The following is a 20100-nucleotide window of genomic DNA, read 5'->3' as shown; positions in this document are numbered from 1 at the left end:
TGATTTGCTGCTTCAGGGCCTGACAGAACCATGAAGTCTATTCTCTCCCACATAATCTTTCAGGAAAATGTCCGGTCACCAGTCCATGATCTGAAGCTCAAACTCAGTTGTTTTATGCCCTGCAGTGTGGCCGAGTTAAAGCAGCAATTCTTCAAACAAGACTGGCCTAAAAGTCCTCCACAGAGATGTGAAAGACGATACCCTTTTATGGGAAGGCGTTTAGCTGCAGATGCAGTTGTTGCTGATAAAGATGGGGTTACATATGTTATATTACTAATTTATTATATTATATTAGACCATTTAGTATGACAAAAAGTATATATAAATATATCACAGGACTGTGCTTCCGATTTTCACTTGTATTTCCAGCAATATTCTGGTTCCCTTGATGCCTCCATAGTAGTGCCGTGTCACTCTCAGCACCACTTCCTCAATGCTAAAGCTGTCCTCTGATTGGCTGACAGGCCTACGTATGGGATCCCGCCTCCTCTGTTTACACCCGCCCCGATGTGAGTTAAGCTCCTCCCCCTGGTTGTGCGCCCCGCTGCACTCGCTGCACTCTGCGCTCCAGCAGGAGATATCCCCTCCCCGCCCGACCGCTACTGCAGCAAATGAGGCTCCACCGCCTCGCCAGCCACCGTCCCAGTCCCACACCGCCGTGCCCAGCCCGAAACCCGCCGTGCAGGGGTAAGCCTATGTGTGTGTGTGTGTGTGTGTGTGCGTAGTTTGGCTGAAAGCTGCTGACTGTCTCTGAATCTGAGGAATCACGTGCGTTTTATGGCACAGGCTGGTACCGAAGCAGGGGCAGTGTTTGTGTCCAGCTCTCTGCACACACGCTTGCCTGCTCGCTCTCCACATCGGTGCTCGTTTAGATACACGGTTTGTTTCTCCGGAGCAAAGTACTGTGTGTGTGTGTGTGTGTGTGTGTGTGTGTGTGTGTGTGTGTGTGTGTGTGTGTTATTGCTGCCCTGAGCTCACATCCTTGTTAATCTCCATCCATGTGAGGGGTTGCCAAACAGGCAGTGGGAAAGGACACGCAGGAAATAAGTCATATGACAGCCTGACACTGGAAGGGCAGGGCAGCATGAAAGGCAGGGGCACTAGCACAGCGTTGAGAATGCAAATCCAGCTTTTTTGGACCCAAGTCAAGTGGATGTTTGTGTGTTGCAGCCCCACAGTTCCTAGATGGTAATGTTTCATGATGTCTACAACATGATTTGGAGCTGCAGAAAAAGTCTGTGCATGTTATATAACCCAGGTAATTAGTATTCCTCCTCCAGCTTGGATAGTCCACCCAAACTGTCTCAAATCTGAGAATGCTCAGTCTTCGTTCTCTGTGGTAGGTCTGCAGATCCCGACCGGAGTGGACACAGAGGGCGAAGTCGAGTTAAACGATTGACTGGGCTGTAGAAGAGGGAGAACTGGCCGATATGTACTCCCCGCAGAGTCTGCACCGCTGGGGCATCACCCACAGCGAGAGCATGGAGCGTCTGGCCTACTGTCAAGGTAGGACTCTGTAGTCTGTATCAGTGTGTCTGGGTTTGATCTGAGCTACAGGGGAGTTTCACATAGCAGGATTTCTCGTGAGGCCTATCCAATAAGAAGCACTATTTGTTTTGGGAGTATGGCTTTCAGACATGTATGAAATTATGGGTATTGGGGATTCTCCACTAATAAACCTTTAGCTGACGAGCTTGACTTGCAGGAGTGTTAGCTTGCATGCATGGATGCACTCATCATTTTGTTTTTCCAGTTTTTTGGAAACTAGCTAGGATACGCCTTGTAATCCAGTTTTACCGGCACAAGGAGGGTAAATGCTAGCCGGTGCTTCCTCTGAGACAGGTTAAGTGGCCTCTAACTCCGTGTCATCGGACATCTGAACACGCTTGGAGGAGATCACTATCTGCCCTTTCTTTTACATCTGCTAAAAAGACGCCTGCATTGGCTAGCATCTCACTTACGTGATGTGGGGAAAGGGAGGGCCTACCCACCCAGAGAGAGGAGGGTTTTTGGCCAGGGATAGTTGTGCAACTAAGATGTTTATAGGGCCAATGCCTAGACGGTTGACTGGCATTTCAAACTGGTATCTGTTTAACTCCAGAAGAGCACATATTTAAGTAGTGCTGGCCTACTGTGCCAAATACCTGCATTTACTGCCACTGGAGGAATTTAATTGAATAACTGGTATATTTCTCTAAAATGCTAATTCAAGCAGATTAGATTATTGCCCCAGTGTCCTCAGCATTGGGCAGATTATTGTATGAAATAAACTGAAGATTTACATTTTCTGCATCAGCCCACATTTTCTATTTCAGTGCATCCCTACTTGCCCTGTAGCAGCATGTTTGTTGCAGTGTTGCATAAAAGTATGCAACTATTATATAATATCGAAAAATAAGCAAGTAAGTAAGTAAGTAAGTATGGCGAAGTCTTGTTTTGGGAACTCCTGGGTTAACCACCAGGGTGAGACAAGGCCAAATGTTGGGGAATTGTGATTGTATTTGACTTGAACTGTAGTTCCTCGGTCTGGCCAGCAGGGGGTGCTGATCTGCCCTTGTCTTTTCTATGACGTTAGCCTGGTGGCTCCGCTGTAAACAAACCTGCGATGTGGCGCTTTATTACGAGCGCTCGGGCTCAGCCTCCAGTTTAAGGGAACACGCGTTGTATTTTTTAAGCTCTCGGCAACAGCTTTAGACGTTTTCTTAAGGGGTTTTCGCTTCCGTGTCGCTCGTGCACCGGCCGCCACCCGTCGCGCGAGATGTCCACAGCGGTTGTCAGGTGAAAGTCTGCGGGAGAGATTCGCTTGTCCTTTCCGCCATGGCCACACCTGCAGAGCCGGAGATGAGCCTGGGCGAGGCGGAGAGCGTTAAGGAGAAGCCGCATGTGTTCGGGATCCTGCGGCTGCAGGAGGAGAAGGGTGGCGGGGACAAGGCCGGGGTGAAGCCCGGAGATGGGAGGTGGCAGGCGCCCATATTCGCTTTGGCTCGGAAAGCGTCAGAGACCATCTCTGGAGGCATCCATGGTCTCCCCAAGGCCGCCGAGCAGAAAGCGGCTCCGTTTCCACATGAATGGAGCGGTAAGGGTAAGAGAGGGAGGGGGGAGGATGGGGGGGGGGTGTTATTGGTATCGATATCGGTATCGATATTGGTATCGGTATCGATAAAGCACACGAGCTCAGTGCTGGTGGTCGTGGTATAACGTCAGCGACCACTTTTACTGGCAGGGAGCCTCTGGCTAACGTGTCGATGCAGTTCAGCAGTGTGATGTAATATGTGTACCTATAGATGATGCAGTCATCCAGCACCACCAGTTTAGCTGTTAAACTGGTCTCCCAGCTTCTGAATGAACATGCAGAACCAAGAGGAACCCAAGCAAGCTCTCTTTGATGGTGGGATCATTATTTAGGGGGGGGTGGGGGAGTGTGGGGGGCTCATCTGCTGTTGGGTTATTCTCCGGTTAGTATGATGTCATCGCCTGACTGAGAACAATACATCAGAATACAGCAGCATCCAGGGCTATTTTTACACCAGAACCGTGTCAGATGGGCTAAATTTGGACCTCCAGGTCTTCAGCAGGGTGGTAAATGGTCTAATGGGCCATTACGTGGTGCTTGAGGGGTGCAGCTCTGCGCAGCACTCCAGATAATCCCCTCTCCAGGTGTGCATCTTAATACGTAGCTGTATACACAGTACTGTGCAGAGGCTGTAGGCCCTTGAGCATATGATTTAAAGCTGTTTATCTCAGCAGTAAGACTGATTGACTTTGCTTGTAAGAGACCAAATGACGCTAGGAGAGATGCCGATAAACATAAATGCAGTAAAAAATTGACAAGAATTTCTCATTTTGAAGATCGTAGCATAGAACCTGTGAGCTTGATTAAAGCAACAAAGCTTGGTTCACCAGATTTCCAGGTGTTGATGGTACCTATACATAATACTCGACTCGCATGAGAAGAGCTTGGAAGATGTTTTAATGAGCACAGTGGGTAAACCACTACTTTTTGTATGGATGATATTTGTGCTTATTCTAATATTAGTGTTTTACTGAGCAAATAAGCACTTGCTGTCAATAGCTTTTGCGTTTTAATTTTCATAGGGTGCCTAAAACATTTGCACAGTACTGTAAAGATAAACATAGCTAACGACTTCTTTGTAAACAGTGAAGTTCCTGCTAAAGCCTAAATAGACTGATAAATCACTGTGCTGATCAATTATTTATCTCAGTGTTACTGAGCTCTGCTAAAGCCTGAGTAGACTGATAAATCACTGTGCTGATCAGTTATTTATCTCAGTGTTACTGAACTCTACTAAAGCCTGAGTAGACTGATAAATCCCTGTGCTGATCAGTTATTAATCTCACTGTTACTGAGCTCTACTAAAGCCTGAGTAGACTGATAAATCACTGTGCTGATCAGTTATTTATCTCAGTGTTACTGAGCTCTACTAAAGCCTGAGTAGACTGATAAATCCCTGTGCTGATCAGTTATTTATCTCAGTGTTACTGAGCTCTACTAAAGCCAGAGTAGACTGATAAATCACTGTGCTGATCAGTTATTAATCTCAGTGTTACTGAGCTCTACTAAAGCCAGAGTAGACTGATAAATCACTGTGCTGATCAGTTATTAATCTCAGTGTTACTGAGCTCTACTAAAGCCTGAGTAGACTGATAAATCCCTGTGCTGATCAGTTATTTATCTGTGTTACTGAACTCTACTAAAGCCAGAGTAGACTGATAAATCACTGTGCTGATCAGTTATTAATCTCAGTGTTACTGAGCTCTACTAAAGCCTGAGTAGACTGATAAATCACTGTGCTGATCAGTTATTTATCTGTTACTGAACTCTACTAAAGCCTGAGTAGACTGATAAATCACTGTGCTGATCAGTTATTTATCTGTTACTGAACTCTACTAAAGCCTGAGTAGACTGATAAATCACTGTGCTGATCAGTTATTTATCTCAGTGTTACTGCACTCTTCTAAAGCCTGAGTAGACTGATAAATCACTGTACTGATCAGTTATTTATCTCAGTGTTACTGAGCTCTACTAAAGCCTGAGTAGACTGATAAATCACTGTGCTGATCAGTTATTTATCTCAGTGTAACTGAGCTCTACTAAAGCCTGAGTAGACTGATAAATCACTGTACTGATCAGTTATTTATCTCAGTGTTACTGAGCTCTACTAAAGCCTGAGTAGACTGATAAATCACTGTGCTGATCAGTTATTAATCTCAGTTTTACTGAGATTGAACTGAATAGTCTTCTCAGTAGTGTTTAGCATTGATGAGCTTAGCATCAGTGTTATGCTGAACTTACACATGCATTTCATTGTATGATGCATCACACGGCATTACCTACAAATTTCCTGACAGACATTACCACTTTATAACCATTTTGGGAAACAGCTAATTGTTTGGTTAATTCATGAAACGGTGGTGGGCGTGTTTGGGGGATTTTAAGAGTAGCAGTGAACTTTAAGATGGAGAATAAATGAAATGTTGAAGCCTTTTAAAGTGCTTAGCAGTTTTTATATTTTTGCAAATGATATTAATAGAACAAACATATGAAGAAATCAGTAGCATGAATGAAGTAAAAACTGTGATTATGAATTTTACCCTTATGCCTTAAGGCAGTGTATATGCTGTTTGTTCATATACAGTATATGGCAGTACATCATGTTACTGAACACATTTAGAAGACTGTATTGAGTAGTATTCCTTCACCACTACTTTTAGTGGTATTAACTGAAAATATTTCCCAGTAGTCTGGCCTTTTCTGTCCAGGTCAGACAAGAGGTAAACAAGCATCTGACACCTGAAGCCTTCTTTAGCTTTCTTATAAATCTGCTGTCTCACCTGCAGACTTCATGAAGAGGCATACAAGGATGTGAAATGTGATTCCAAACGGAATATTTTACTACTGCATTCACATTCGCATTAACACACACACACACACACACACACACACACACACACACACACACACACACACACACACACACACACACAAACCCCCCATATGTTTTCAGATACAGGTTAAACTTTAGCTTGCTTTGTAGCTTTTAGCTAACTCCCTTGGCTACTGATTGATCACAGAGCTTTGCTTAATGCTGTTTTTATTTTTTTTAATTCACCTCCAAAGTGATTTTCCAAATATGTATCAGATAAAACTGACTTTGTCAAACTAAAACAGATTGAGTTTCACAACCACACTGTTGTTTTCTGTAAATAGCAGTCTTGTTTGCTTTGTCTTCCAGCCTTCCGTGACCCTATGGCAATGGAAAGAGCTAACTTGCTCAACATGGCCAAGCTTAGCATTAAAGGTCTGATCGAGTCGGCGCTCAGCTTCGGACGAACCCTGGACTCTGACTACCCCCCTCTGCAGCAGTTCTTTGTTGTCATGGAGCACTGTCTGAAGCACGGCCTCAAAGGTATATCCGTCCCCACTATCTGCCTTCAGCTGATACCTGTAGAACAGTTCCCACTGTGGAGAAGAGTGTAGAGTTAATAGGATTATCCAGATATGCTGTTTTGAACATCAGGAAGGCAGTTTGCAGTTTGGTTGATCAGTGAAGACCAGGAAACCTGGTCATATTACACCTTTTATTGACTTTATGTTGTCAAATGATCACTGGTAATTCCCAAATACTTTTTTTTGTTTAATTTAATGTATTAGGGAAAAAATATTTCAGCATATTGTGTTATTTTAGTTCATGGCATAGCGGCGTACAGTACGTTACTTTAGGTGTTTTGTTTTTCCCAATATGTTAAGTTCACCAAGTAAATAAAAAAATCTTTATTTAAGGTTTGCTTATGGCAACATTTTCACAAAATCAACAAAACATGTAATTGAAAAAAAGGTATTTCATATAGACTTGAGTATGGGATTTCCGACTCTGATTTCTGATAGTTGAGTATGTATTATGACATACAAACACGTTAGCTTTACAGGAGAAGGAAAAAACCAATGGAGTTTCAATGGAAGTCAAAGTAAACCACATTTCTGTTGGTCCTTTTCTGTGGAAATTTAGACACAATGTAAAGAACAACATCAGGGTAAAAATAGAGATAGCAATATATATATATATGGAATTCCACCATATTCCACCACAGGTCAATAAGCAAACATGTTATGATAATATTTATGCACTCTGTGTGTTAAAGATTGGTTAAAATAAGTGATAGACAGGTAGATTTGTCATGGTAAATGAGAACAGTGTTAATTGCAGTGTTCACTAGTAGCAGCCATCAGCCCAATGCTTTCAGTGACTCACTTGAGAATCTCTTGACTGGCAGTGTTTCATCAATATTTTTGGCGGTAGACAGATGGTCCTGCTAGGAAATAAGCTCTACATGGCAAATTAGTTTGTCAGCTTTGGAAAATGCACTGAGTACAGCAGTGACGCAGTATTTGACTTACGCTGATTCACTTGAGGATGGATTTCGGAATAGTTTACTGTAGATGCTTGTGCTTCATGTGCATAAGGATGTGGTCTGTGCTGTTTAGTAAGCATATTTTTTTGTTTTGTGTGTTTTTTTTTCTTTTTTCTTTGGTTTAGTGAAGAAGACGTTTCTCGGATACAACAAGTCTCTGTGGGGGCCTCTGGAGATGGTGGAGAAGCTGTGCCCAGAGGCAGGGGAGATCGCAGCCAGCGTTCGAGACTTGCCAGGCCTCAAGTATGTATCAAAGCACACTTATTTAGTGCCCCTTTCGTTTATTCATTCATCTGATTCGTCTAAAAATAGTTCTACAGTTCTGCTTTCAGAGCTGTTCACTGGAAACTGCAGCAATCTTCAGCCAGCAGCCATTCTGGCCTATCTTCAGTCTTCACAAGCTTCGCATGCAGAATTCTCTGTTTCAGATAGAGATCTGCTGTAGCTGTTCTACTGAGATGTGTCTGTGAAGGGTTTTAAAATAAGAGGTACTATAAAGCACAAATGAAACCTGCTCACATCTGTAGGAAAACACCTACCTCTCCACTGTCCTTTTCCTGTGGCTGGTCTTTAGAGACACTTTAAAACAGAAAGGGGAAGTGAAAATTTCAGTTCAAGTTCCCTGGCCCAAGCGAAACCTGCAACTACAAGTTTGAATGGATGTGATGAAATTGTCAGTGCTGCAACAGCAAATGCTGCTTGGCAAAATGCTAATGAGATAATGGCAATTTTAATAATTGTAATGTTGTATTTGTGCTTAGTATTCTGTGCATTTGGGATCATAAATGGGATCATCATTGTGAAGCCATAGCAGCTAATATGACGTAGCTGAGATTAGAAGTGTATATGAGGTGGTGGAACTTTTGAGGTCATGTAAACGTAAGGGCTGCAGTAAAGAAAAGGTGGTGGAAGCTGTTTTTATCCCACTTCTCCGTTTCTCGGTTGCCCAATTTATCTATTTTTCTTTACTTTGTTAGCACTGAACTTTTCTGTCTTTTTTCCAGCACTAAAACATTTACATTCTTTATATGATTTATCAGTTTGATCTAGGGCAATATGATTTCTATTCAAAATTACAGCACTAAATCCATAAAAACAAGACTAACTATGGTAACTCTGTCACAAATAATAATAATACATATTTAAATCAACACTATGTAGCTTTTCTTATTTTCTCTATTACAGTGCTCCACCTAGTTTGGAGAAGCAGGTCAGATAGTGCTTCAGAGAACTACATAACTTTACGTAACACATCATATTCCTGTAAAATCCTGTAATGGTACTCTACTGCCTCGGCCCACATTCTTCTTTCACTTTCAGTAACGGTTCTGTATCTCTCAGCTTGTCCAAAAAAACGTGTCCTTTAGTGGCAGCTCAAAGTGTCAATTTTACTTCCTGACTGTAGAGGCAGCCCAGGAGCAGGAAATGCCAATTTTCCAGAGTGTTTTTGTTTTTTGTTTTTTTTGTTTTATTTTGTTTTTTAAAAACCGACCTTATCCATGGTATCCTCAGAAAAGTGTGTTCTTAATCACAATAACAATTTTTTATCACAGTAACGATAAAATATCGTCATATTGCCCGCCTCTACTTTGACCTATTCTAATGACTGTTAGTGATTAATATCAATAGATTTTTAAAAATTTATTAATATGTGTATTATGTACTTGCTAGATGCACCACACACTTGATCTTAAAGGCTGTAACAGTTGTGCTGTGAAAACGTCTCTACTTGTTCTTGCATTGGGTTTCATCTGACTTTCACGTTGTCTGTGTGTTTGTGTTTCTCTGTCAGAACTCCACTGGGCAGAGCTCGGGCATGGCTGAGACTGGCACTGATGCAGAAGAGATTAGCAGACTACCTACGTGTTCTCATCACCCGGAAAGACATCCTGAGGTGAGGGATGAGGGACTGTTCTAGTCCTTGTCGTAGTGGCATAACAGTCGTCATACAGAAATTCTATTATGATATTTAGTGCAACTGCAGCTTAGCAAGTTTACAAACAACCAGCACCAGCTAACAGCACACTTCAGCACGGGTATATAATGTGACACACTCGTTCCGCCTCCCAGGTCTAGTTCTATTAATAGATCATGCAACAACTGGATACAGTCATCATACTTCCTCTTTCAGATTTTGTGCTGAGTGTGTTGTTGCACTCCTACTGTGTAACCTAAACTAATCTAATGTTGTTCTGAGCAATATTTTCAAGACATTTCTATTTACTTGCAGAAGAACTGATAAATTGTTGAATTTTGTCAGAATAGTTAAAGAAAAATTAAAAGTATGCAATGTAAAAGTTTCTAAGCCTTTCTTTTTTTTTGCACAGTGATTTCTATGAAAGCTCTGCAGTCATGCTGGAGGAGGAGGGAGCTGTCATTGTTGGTCTCCTGGTGGGACTCAACGTCATAGATGCCAACCTATGTGTGAAGGGCGAGGACCTGGACACACAGGTGCAGGAAACTTTCTTTTTTATTATTATTTTACACTATGAGAGCATGAAGTTAGGTCAACGAATGTATATGAAGATGCAGAACAGTGCTAGAAAACTGTCCGCTTGTTTGGGTAGGCCTTCTAGTAATACAACTATTGAATTGCTTTACTGTACTGCAGCTTCTCTGTTTCCTTAAAGGGGAAGTCCACTAAAGTTTTAAAATTGCAGCATTAAATAGTTCATCACTGTCACATTTCCATGCAATATTAAAATTATTATTATTAATATTAGAGCACTGCTAACAATGCTTATATACTTCGTAGGACGCAATTTCAGCAGGCTAGACCCAGCTTATTTTGCAGTGCAGATAACGCAACGTTCCCTAATTTTCCTGCTTCTGTTTTTTCTGTTCTGTTTTTATTTTTTAATTTTTTAATTTATATATTTTTTTAAAGATTGTTTTAATATGGAAGCTTCCCTTTTTATTGTGTCAACATGACCACCATAAATGCTCTAGAATGACAGGAAAAACATCTCTCTACATTAACCCGCTATGAGATTTAAGAGTGTCTTTGCTCTCTCTCTCTTTTAAAGTGACCATTTTGGAGATATGGGTTGTTGTTGTTTTTTTTTATTTCAGTGATGATATGTAAATTATGAGTATAGTTAGTTATGTAAAATGGACATGCTATCACAGCAGTACTGGTTGAGTTTATCTACAGTTATTGAATTACTCAGGTGGGGGTGATTGACTTCTCCATGTACTTGAAAAATGACATTGATGACTACAGAAGTGAAGAAAGGTAAGAATTTGTTTCACCTGTTGCTATCCTTGTTATTAACTAACTGTCATTTGTAGTTACTGTGTTTATATGTATATATATATATATATATATATATATATATATATACAGTCATGCCCGAAAGTATTCATACCCCTGTCAAAGTTTGACTTTTTGTGCAAATGTGTATAAAAGCTGAGAAATACTTTTTCCCACAATGATGCCTCTTGTACATCATCGTGTTATCTCCTGGGAGATGCCTGTGTCGTTTCAAGACAAAAATATAACTTCTGGTTAAATAAAAGTAAATTTAAGTCAAACTTTGCCAGGGGTATGAATACTTTCGGGCATGACTGTGTATGTGTCTATATATATATATATATATATATATATATATATATATATATATATATATATATATATATATATATATATATTAGTGTGTGAAGCATTCATTTGTTATTAAATGTTATCCTGAAGGGCAACGACTTTCCATAAACATACACAACTAAATAAATAGCATACTGTATATTCTACAGCATAGCATATAATGCCTTTGGGAAGATGCCTGGAGCTTCCTTCTTGTTTTAAAAGCTGTATTACATATATTGTGTCTGATAATATCCTACTTTACTGTTCCTTAAATAGAAATGGACAAATTGCAGCAATACTGGATCAGAAGAACTACGTTGAAGAACTAAACAGACAGCTCAAGTAAGCATATCCTTTTATCCTTTTTAGTATTAAGAACTTTCGGAATTGTTTAAGTATACCAGTGTTTTTAAAGCTACATCCACTTATTGTATTTCTATCCCTCAGTTCCACTGTTCAAGGTCTGCAGGGGCGCGTGGACTCGTTAGAGAAATCGAATTCTAAACTCATCGAGGAGGTACTGTGGTTTTCAAGCATCTAAATGTATTGCCATTGTCGTCTATGCCGTCAGATACAGAATTAGCTATTCTTGTTCTGTTTTCCTGTAGTTGGCAATAGCAAAAAACAACATCATCAAACTGCAGGAAGAAAATCACCAGCTGAGAACTGAGAATTCAGTAATTCTCATGAAGGCTCAGCAGCGCCTTGAGGTAATGTAGCACATGTCATGTTGATGTGTGTCACGTGTCTGCAAATATAGCCAGATGTACTTGATTGTTCTCCTTGCTTCGGTAAAGAAAAAAAAAAGCATTTAGCATTATAATAATTTACGCTTTTAGCTTTACATACAGCCAGAATATTTACACAATATGGATAAAAGTATTGGGACTCCTACCTATTTATCTATTTATTTTCCAAAATCAAGGGTATTAAAAAAGAGTTTATCCAGCTTTTGTTACAGTAACTGTCTCCACAGTCCAGGAAAGGCTCTCTACTTAAGCATTGCTGTGAGGATTTGCTTTGAAGCATTAGTGAGGTCTGATTGTTCATGTGACTCATCCCAAAAGTAATGGATGGAGCACCATTATCCAAAGAGCGCAGACAGTTCCACTGCTCCACAGCTCTCAACAGGCTTTCTACCCCTCCAGCCAAGGCCTGATATTAGGCATGGTGCCAAAAAGTTCATGTTTATCTGCTCCAGAGAGTCCTATTCTGTTGGCAATACTTCTCTATAGGGACTAGACAAGCTGTGTGTGTGCATGTGCACATCTGTGTCAGCAATGTGTGCAACTTAAAGTAGCTGAATGCATTTATTAGAAGGGGTGTCCACAAATATTTGGACTTATACTGTAGCGGTTTAACAGTTAAATGTACATTTAAGGATTTAGTTTGGTTAATAAAAGGCTAACAAATGTTACTCCTCTGTTCCCAGGTTACAAAGGGGGATGTGAACTGTGAGCTGGACACGTATAAGCAGTCCAGGCAGGGCCTGGATGAAATGTACAATGAGGCAAGACGGCAGCTGAGGGAAGAGTGTCAGCTCCGGCAGGTCTGCACTTAATCACACCTCATATCCGGGGTCTCAGAATCAGATCTACAGCTTAAGTGTTTGAGACAAGCTGCACTAATGCTCTGAGTGGATGATTTTCATTCTTTGGAATCATGGTAGAGCAGCAGGATAATGTCAATCTTCAGTATCTTCTTGTTTTGAAACTTATAGGCTGACTCATGTTCAAATGCATTGTAAACTATTCAGAATGTGTTGAATTCTGCATTATTGCACACTGCAGAAAGTCAAGTTTGTGTCGATTGCAGACAGCAAAGAAATGAATATAAGGATAAAATTAGCCGATTAAGAAATACCCTTTTGAATAAATACCTGCTTGATAAAGACAGATTAAACATTCGGAGAGTCCAGAGAGTAAAAATCAAGTCTAGGATTTTTCAGCTAGTCTGGACACCACCACTATTGGTTTAAGCTAATTAGAGAAGTCAGGCAGTTGGAACAAAGTCCTGGGCAGGACCTAACTTTAAAATATTACAGAAAAGATTATTTAAAGCCCATTTCGTCTTCATGCCATTAAATTTACTATCAGACAATGTTTACACTCTTTATGTGGTAAATCTGGCGGTGTGTTTAATGAAGCTGGCCCAATATATGAGCTGTTTCCAGAAAGAAGCCAGGATTTAGGGCTTGCACTAAGTCAGATTGAGAAAAGGGAACACTTTACTGAAGGGCAGTGTTTATGAGGCTTCATGACACATACATAAGCCTTTTATGACAATTGACATAAACCTATAATAACATTTAGCAAGGCTTCTTTTTTTAAAAGGTGAGTTGTCCTTTCTTTTCAAAAGGTGAGAAAAATGAGGAAAATGGTCAGTGAAATATCTTTGTATTCTAGGACGTGGAGAATGAGTTGGTGGTGCAAGTCAGCATGAAGCAGGAGATGGAACTGGCCATGAAGCTGTTGGAGAAGGACATCCATGAAAAGCAGGACACTTTGATTGGACTACGGCAACAGCTAGATGAAGTTAAGGCCATTAATGTGGAGATGTACCAAAAAATGCAGGTATTTTTTTTTCTTTTATGGTTTGCCCTTTGATGGCCTGGAATGAACTTTAACATAATTAACGATTCTTAATTTACTTTTGATCATCACCAACAGTCCTCTGATGATGGCATGAAACACAAAAATGATATGATTACACGACTGGAGGAGAAGACCAATCAGATAACGGCTACTATGAGACAGCTTGAGCAAAGGTGAGTGATATCTAGAATCCTACTGGAGCATAAGATGCTTGGTGTAATGCTAAGACATGTTCCTGAGATGCATTCAGATTAATGACCGCAGTTTCTATTGAGCAATAGGAGCATGCTTTAATCATCCAGGCATAACCCAGCAATACCAATGGTCCACTTCGGAATTGCCTTAGTTGGAAGTGTATTGAGATTTGCACTGCTTACACTGAAACCAGGAGACGAAAAGCAGTGCTTGCAGATAGGTATAGCAAATACCAGTCTGAATGCACCTCTGGAAGTGTGTATACGTTTGTTTTTAGGTTCACATTGAATAATGTCAGCGTAGGCCTAACAGAATTTGACCTAGGAGGCTCCAGCATTGCTTACTGGCCAGGCTAGCATGCACAGTGTTTTGCATGTTGTGTTCTTCTCAGAAACGTACCGAATGACTTTATTTCACCTGGCCACTCATGCGTTGGTGTTTTGTGTTCTTGGGTTGTGTGGCGTGGTGCTGTCAGGCTCGCTCATGTCTCTGTCCACACACACCATCCCTCCCTTTCTTCTCCATTGATTTACTGCCATCTTATTTGTGATAAGTTTAACAAGTGCATTGCTTAACAGTTTTTCAGAGCTTTGGATGAAATTCACTGATGTTTACATCCTCTTTCCCTTTTTGTTCTTCCCTTTTTTTCCCTTTTCTTTTCCTCATCCTCTGCCCTGTGTTAACGCCACCATTTTACCCCTCACCACACTATTCAAATCCTTCACTGCACTAATTTAAAAACAGTGATAAAGACCTGCTCAGCCAGACACGAACTCTTGCCATGTCGTTTGTCAAATGTGCCAGTACAGACACAGAACATCAGTACAAACTTGTCAAAGATATTTCCTTCTGATATTAAGATGAAGTCACTGTTTGTCTTGTAACAAAATGTTTGGCAATATGCAGTATCGTGAAAGTAATGGGTTTGGCTGTTGTATATTAGCCTATTCTAAAATTATGTTTATTGGAAGATAAACATTTTTTGTTTTGTTTTTTTATTTTCCCCCCATATTGTTTTAGTGACTCCAGCAAGGTTCTCTCTCGTGGTACTGTAACATGGCATACATACGCCTGTACAATTTTAACAATGAGACAACAGTGCATATGCTGTCTTTTATTCAGATCATAAATAAATTTAGATGTTTTAAAATATTCCTAAACATGGAGGTTTTTTTATATTTTGTATTTTCACTACACATCTTTTTCTTCTGAAAGATGCTGAAAATTAAATGTGTCATGAAAATGTCCAAATGTTTCAACTACGGGTGTAACGGTATGTGTATATCAAATCAAATTGAGTGGCATGGCACCTTTTACTACTGATGTTGCAAAGCAGTTTTATGGGAATCCAGTAATGAAACAAAAGAACAACAAAACATAAAAAACATAAAACTCCTGGTGAGCAAGCCATGGTCAAGGTGACCGTGGAAAGGAAAAACTCTCTCCGAGCTGGAGGAAGAAATCTAGGGAGGAACCAAGACTCATCCATCCTCTCCTGGTCAAAACTACTTGTAAATTGTTTATCAAAAGTAATTGTACCACCACTAAGACTTCTGCTCATGTGAGCTGATACAAGCATAGTAGTGTTGGTAAGAATGAGAGCCAGAAGGTAACACAGACACGGGATCACCCTGAAACACTGGCATCCATCCACAAACCTGAGCGATCGTGTACAAGAGGTGGGACAACAATTACCTACGTCCATGAACCCCTGGATCGGCAAGCCCTTATCTTAAGCTGTGAGTCATTAGCAAGTTTAGAACATGCCATGCTAAGCTTGGCTCAAGCAAATTGGTGTCTAAAATGAAAGATAATCATAATCATGTCATTTTAAATTTTTTGCTGCTTTTCTTCCTGTTCCCAAATTGCAAGGTCCAAACCGAGGTGTGTACGGAACCATGACTTCTGTGTACTGTTACACCCCTAGTTTCAACCAAAAACGAGCCCAATGCCTCTAACTGTGCCGTAACCTCTTTTTAAATTTTCAGTTCTCAACACTTTCCTTTTGTCTGGCTATTTGCGTATTTGTTGCCGGTCTCTCGTGAGGTAGCTTGCCTGTCTACTTTTGGCCCTCTTTTTATTTTGCCCATTTGTTCCATTCCATCCCCACCCCCTTACCCTTGTGATCGGAGCCTCAGTTTTACCCAGTTGGTTTGAATTACACCAGATTGCAGGACACTGAGAGGGACCGGCTGAGCGCTGAGGATGGAATGCGCCGCTTCAAGCAGGACTTCGCCAACAAAGCAGACAGCCTCCAAAAGCAGATAGCCCAGAGAGAGAAGCAGATGTAAGTTCAGAAACCACTTCAACTTTACCACAGTCCTTGTGTTTTCCTTTGTTCCTTCTGTTTCTCTGCAGAGTCTGGTTCTAATCATTGTCCCAGGCAGAGTGCAGACGACTGGCATTTGTTTGTCTTTCATTTTAACAATGAAACTCTATATTGAAGTATTATCAAGACTGTGAGGAGTGGTGAGGCTCTGTGAATTAATCACATGTATGATTTGAACTGTTTGTGTTTTCTGCAGGCTGCAGCTGGAAACGGACTTAAAAATTGAGAGGGAGTGGAGACAGACCTTACAGAATGACCTGGAGAGAGAACGAGAGACCGTTGCCCAGCTGAGCGCTGAGGCTCAGCAAATTAATGCACTCAAAAAAGTAAATGCAAACTTAGTTCTTGTGTTTTTTTTTGTGTTGTCATTATGATCAAGACGACTGTTAGGTCTGTGTTAAACCCAACAAAAGGGCACATTCACTTCCCTATATTAGTTACACTGATCAGCCATAACATTAGTACCACTGAAAGGTGAAGTGAAAAAAAACATTGATTACAGTGGGATCTACAGTGGCATCTGTCCAGGGGTGGATAGATTATGCAAGTGAACATTCAGGTCTTCAAGGTGATACGTTAACAGCAGGAAATGAGCAAACGAGCAAGCATATAGATCTGAGCTACTTTGACAAGGGTCAAATTGTGATTGCTAGACGACTGGGTCAGAACATGTCCAAAACATCAGGCAGATCTTGTGGAGGTTATGCAGTGATCAGTACCTACCAAAAGTTGCTCATGGGCACCTAAGACTCATTGATGCTGATGGAGGCCCCACCTTACAGGTTGCAGGACTTAAAGGAGCTGCTGCTAATGTTGTGGTGCCAGATACCACAGGATGCCTTCAATGGTCTTGTGGAGTTTATGCCTCGAATGTTCAGATCTCGGCACAATGGGGACTTGCTCGATATTGGGCAGGTGGTGCTAAAATTATGACTGATCGGTGCATTTCTACTCCGAACATTGTTGAGAAGGATAATCATTTGTTTGGTCTGATGGTGAAGATAAAATTGCTTTGCTGTGATTTCTTAGGAGTTTCACAGACTGCAGGATGAAAACACACAGCTGAAGGGGATTTGTGAAGAACAGGAGCAGGCGCTGGAGGAACTAGGCTGCAAGCTCAGCGAGTGAGTTGGTCCTTGTATACACCAGATTTATTTACAGATTGATTTGTTCATTCCTGTTTAGTCTAGCTGCTTTCACAGTATTAAATCCATGCTGGGATCCATATTTACCTGTCAGTGCTGTTCTTCATCTCAGGTCAAAACTGAAAATTGAGGACATAAAGGAGGCCAATAAAGCACTTCAGGTACATGTTCTGATTAAATTCATTAAAAAAAGGTAATGAATGAAATGCAATCCTTAAAGAATTATTTAATCAAACAGTGTATTTTTCCCCTTCCTCTGAAAATAGTTGATTGACCAAGGCATGTTTTAGGCAAGTTTGCTTCTGTAGTTTGATCTAAATTCTTCTCATTTGTTTTCCTGTATTTTCAGTTTACAGATGACTGTAGTCTGTAGGGCTAACTCTGGCTCTTTTACAGTGATATTTTATGACTACAAAGTGATCCATCATAGCTCCAGTGTAAAACTGAAGTATCAGACTTCAGACAGCACATTTGTCTTGGACAATTGACTATAATAGGAATATATATATATATATATATATATATATATATATATATGTATATGTATATGTATGTGTGTGTGTGTGTGTATATATGTATATGTATACATACATCTGTACTTTAACTGTAAAACTAATGCACTGTGTTATTAATGCCATTAATAATTGAAACGTTTTAGGGAGGACAGGTGTGGCTTAAGGACAAAGACGCCACACACTGCAAACTTTGTGAAAAGGAGTTCTCCATCTCTAGAAGAAAGGTCAGACACACAAACCACAATTCAGCATCACGGAAATGTATCTTAGCATATTTAAGAACTTCCTTTAAATCATTTCGTCATTTTAAAAATATTCTAACAAATTATTAGAATCACACAGAGTCTATTTGCACCACATCAGCTGCAGATGATTAGAACAATTTAGGTTTGTTGGGAACTTCATGCGTCTTACAATCTGCTTTTGGGCTAAACTTCCTAGGATGTTGGCAAGTCTGTTGGCAGAAGATGACTCCTCTGTATCTACAACCTTCTTTTTGAGGGCCTTTTTGAATCTTACCCCCAAACGAGAGCTCTTTGAATCTCACCCTGGGGATACCTCTCACTTCAACAATCAAGAGCAAACTGAATGTCTGAGGTTTAAATAAGAGAGGCTCCTCCAAAATCACCTCTAATGTTCTAATCATCTGCAGCTCACGTGCTGCTCCTAGGTCTAATTTTAGACATTTTAAGTAGTAATAAATGTGGGATATCTTAACTTAACTAACTATCTTAACTAAAGAAGAACATTGCAAAATGCTATTCATTCTAAAAAATTCTATTGCATTTGATGTTAAAATGCAAATGATGTTGCATGTTTAAAAACATTTAAATAAATAATATAATTTAATTTATATATAATATAAATTAATTTAATAATTTAAAAGGTTTAAAAGATTTTATGGCCTCTGCCATTAGCTTCATGCTCATCATCCCTCACTCTTTACTCTTTTCACAGCATCACTGTAGGAACTGTGGGGAGATCTTCTGTAATTCTTGCTCGGATAACGAATTACCTCTCCCAGCTTCTCCGAAACCCGTTCGAGTGTGTGATACGTGCCACGCGTTGCTCCTTCAGCGCTGCTCCTCCAACACCACATAAAACACACACCAAACTACAAGCTGCCAAAGCGGCCAGTGTTGACTTTAACTCTGACTACCATGTTTTCCTGCATCATGTCAAGCTAAACGAAGACCAAAACGGCTGCACCTGTTCCTCAGTGTTCGAAGTTTACATTTCTGACGGGAGCTCTTCCGAGCTGCCCCAGAACAGCACACGATTACAGGAGCTGTTCAGAATAATGTGAAGTGCCCAAAGAAGGACGTACATGAACATACTGGCTCAATGACGTTATAAAGGTTGCCAATAAATGTTTTGAGCACTACAAGTGAGCGGCACTAAAGCGTACTAATATTCCAAATAGGTTAGCTGCTTATATCAGGACAACATTCCAGGCCCTACTGTAGGAGCACCTAAAACAGTGTGTTCCTGCTACTGTTGAGCAGTGTACTATTAAATTGTCAATGTTGTTGTTATTATTATTATTTTTTTTATTATTATTTCAAATGAATGTGTCCAGGGCTTTTTCCACAACATGACTATTAAGCACTAAAGCATTCTTAAATGTGATGAAGGTGGATCTGAGAAATAGCACAGTCACATAAATGTCCTGTAAATGAATACACAGAAGTATTTTCATTCTGTAATTAACAGAGTATTATTTCACACTATAGTGCATTGCTGGTTCTAGTCAGACGCTAAAATTTATGTCCTTTTTTTTTTAACGCAGAACTGGAATGCTACTCACCATAAATATTTATGCTCATCTTTTACATGAGCATAAACATACTGTTTTACACAAATGGTTGTTAACAATCTGACTTTAGGTTTCAAATGTGAAACACTATGTGAACTGTACAAATGTCTTTACTAAAGCTGAGAATTCTTCCAGTTTATATGCTCCCTTTTTATTTGTTTGAGTAGAGTTTGGACATTAGAGACCGAAGGTACCGAAAATCTTAATCAGATGAGCCCGTACGGAATCACTTTGCAAAAACTCTGATAACATGTTTGGCAACATTTTCAGGAGTATAAAAAGATACAGAAAGATTTATTCAAAATTTCTGAATAATATTTGAAGCATCAAACATATTCAAAGTTTCCTCATCTCTATATATTTTTTTGGATTCATTTGTTATGAACAGATCAGTGCCCAGATTCACAAAAGCTTTTCTATGGGAAAGATGTTAATATTGTTAATATTTGGGGGGGGGGGGCTTAAGTTCTCAAATATTCTTAACGTTTA

The 20100-nt window shown here is 40.1% G+C and overlaps 1 protein-coding gene across 5 annotated transcripts; it reads left to right on the top strand.

Annotated features, from left to right (window-relative positions):
- The first annotated feature begins 570 nt into the window (after positions 1-570).
- rufy2 (RUN and FYVE domain containing 2) lies at positions 571-19750 on the top strand. 5 transcript variants are annotated; one of them, XM_072678338.1, is made up of 20 exons: positions 571-687; positions 1171-1258; positions 1344-1506; positions 6255-6428; positions 7557-7674; positions 9224-9325; positions 9759-9882; positions 10602-10666; positions 11294-11359; positions 11465-11534; positions 11626-11727; positions 12450-12566; positions 13423-13590; positions 13687-13784; positions 15974-16093; positions 16332-16461; positions 17165-17259; positions 17393-17441; positions 17939-18019; positions 18753-19750. In XM_072678338.1, the coding sequence occupies exons 3-20, from the start codon at positions 1431-1433 to the stop codon at positions 18894-18896; spliced, it is 1899 nt and encodes a 632-aa protein (XP_072534439.1). In that variant the 5' UTR covers positions 571-687; positions 1171-1258; positions 1344-1430; the 3' UTR covers positions 18897-19750. The 5 variants fall into 5 exon arrangements, with proteins under 5 accessions (XP_072534439.1, XP_072534438.1, XP_072534437.1 ...); XM_072678337.1 differs by lacking the exon at positions 1171-1258; XM_072678336.1 differs by lacking the exons at positions 571-687; positions 1171-1258; positions 1344-1506 and adding an exon at positions 2442-3076.
- The last annotated feature ends 350 nt before the right edge of the window (positions 19751-20100 follow it).

Source organism: Salminus brasiliensis, chromosome 4 (assembly GCF_030463535.1).
Source record: "Salminus brasiliensis chromosome 4, fSalBra1.hap2, whole genome shotgun sequence".
In the NCBI taxonomy this organism is placed as follows: Eukaryota; Metazoa; Chordata; class Actinopteri; order Characiformes; family Bryconidae; genus Salminus; species Salminus brasiliensis.
The sequence above is the reverse complement of the archived record's forward strand: the minus strand, read 5'-3'. Positions and strand labels throughout refer to the sequence as shown.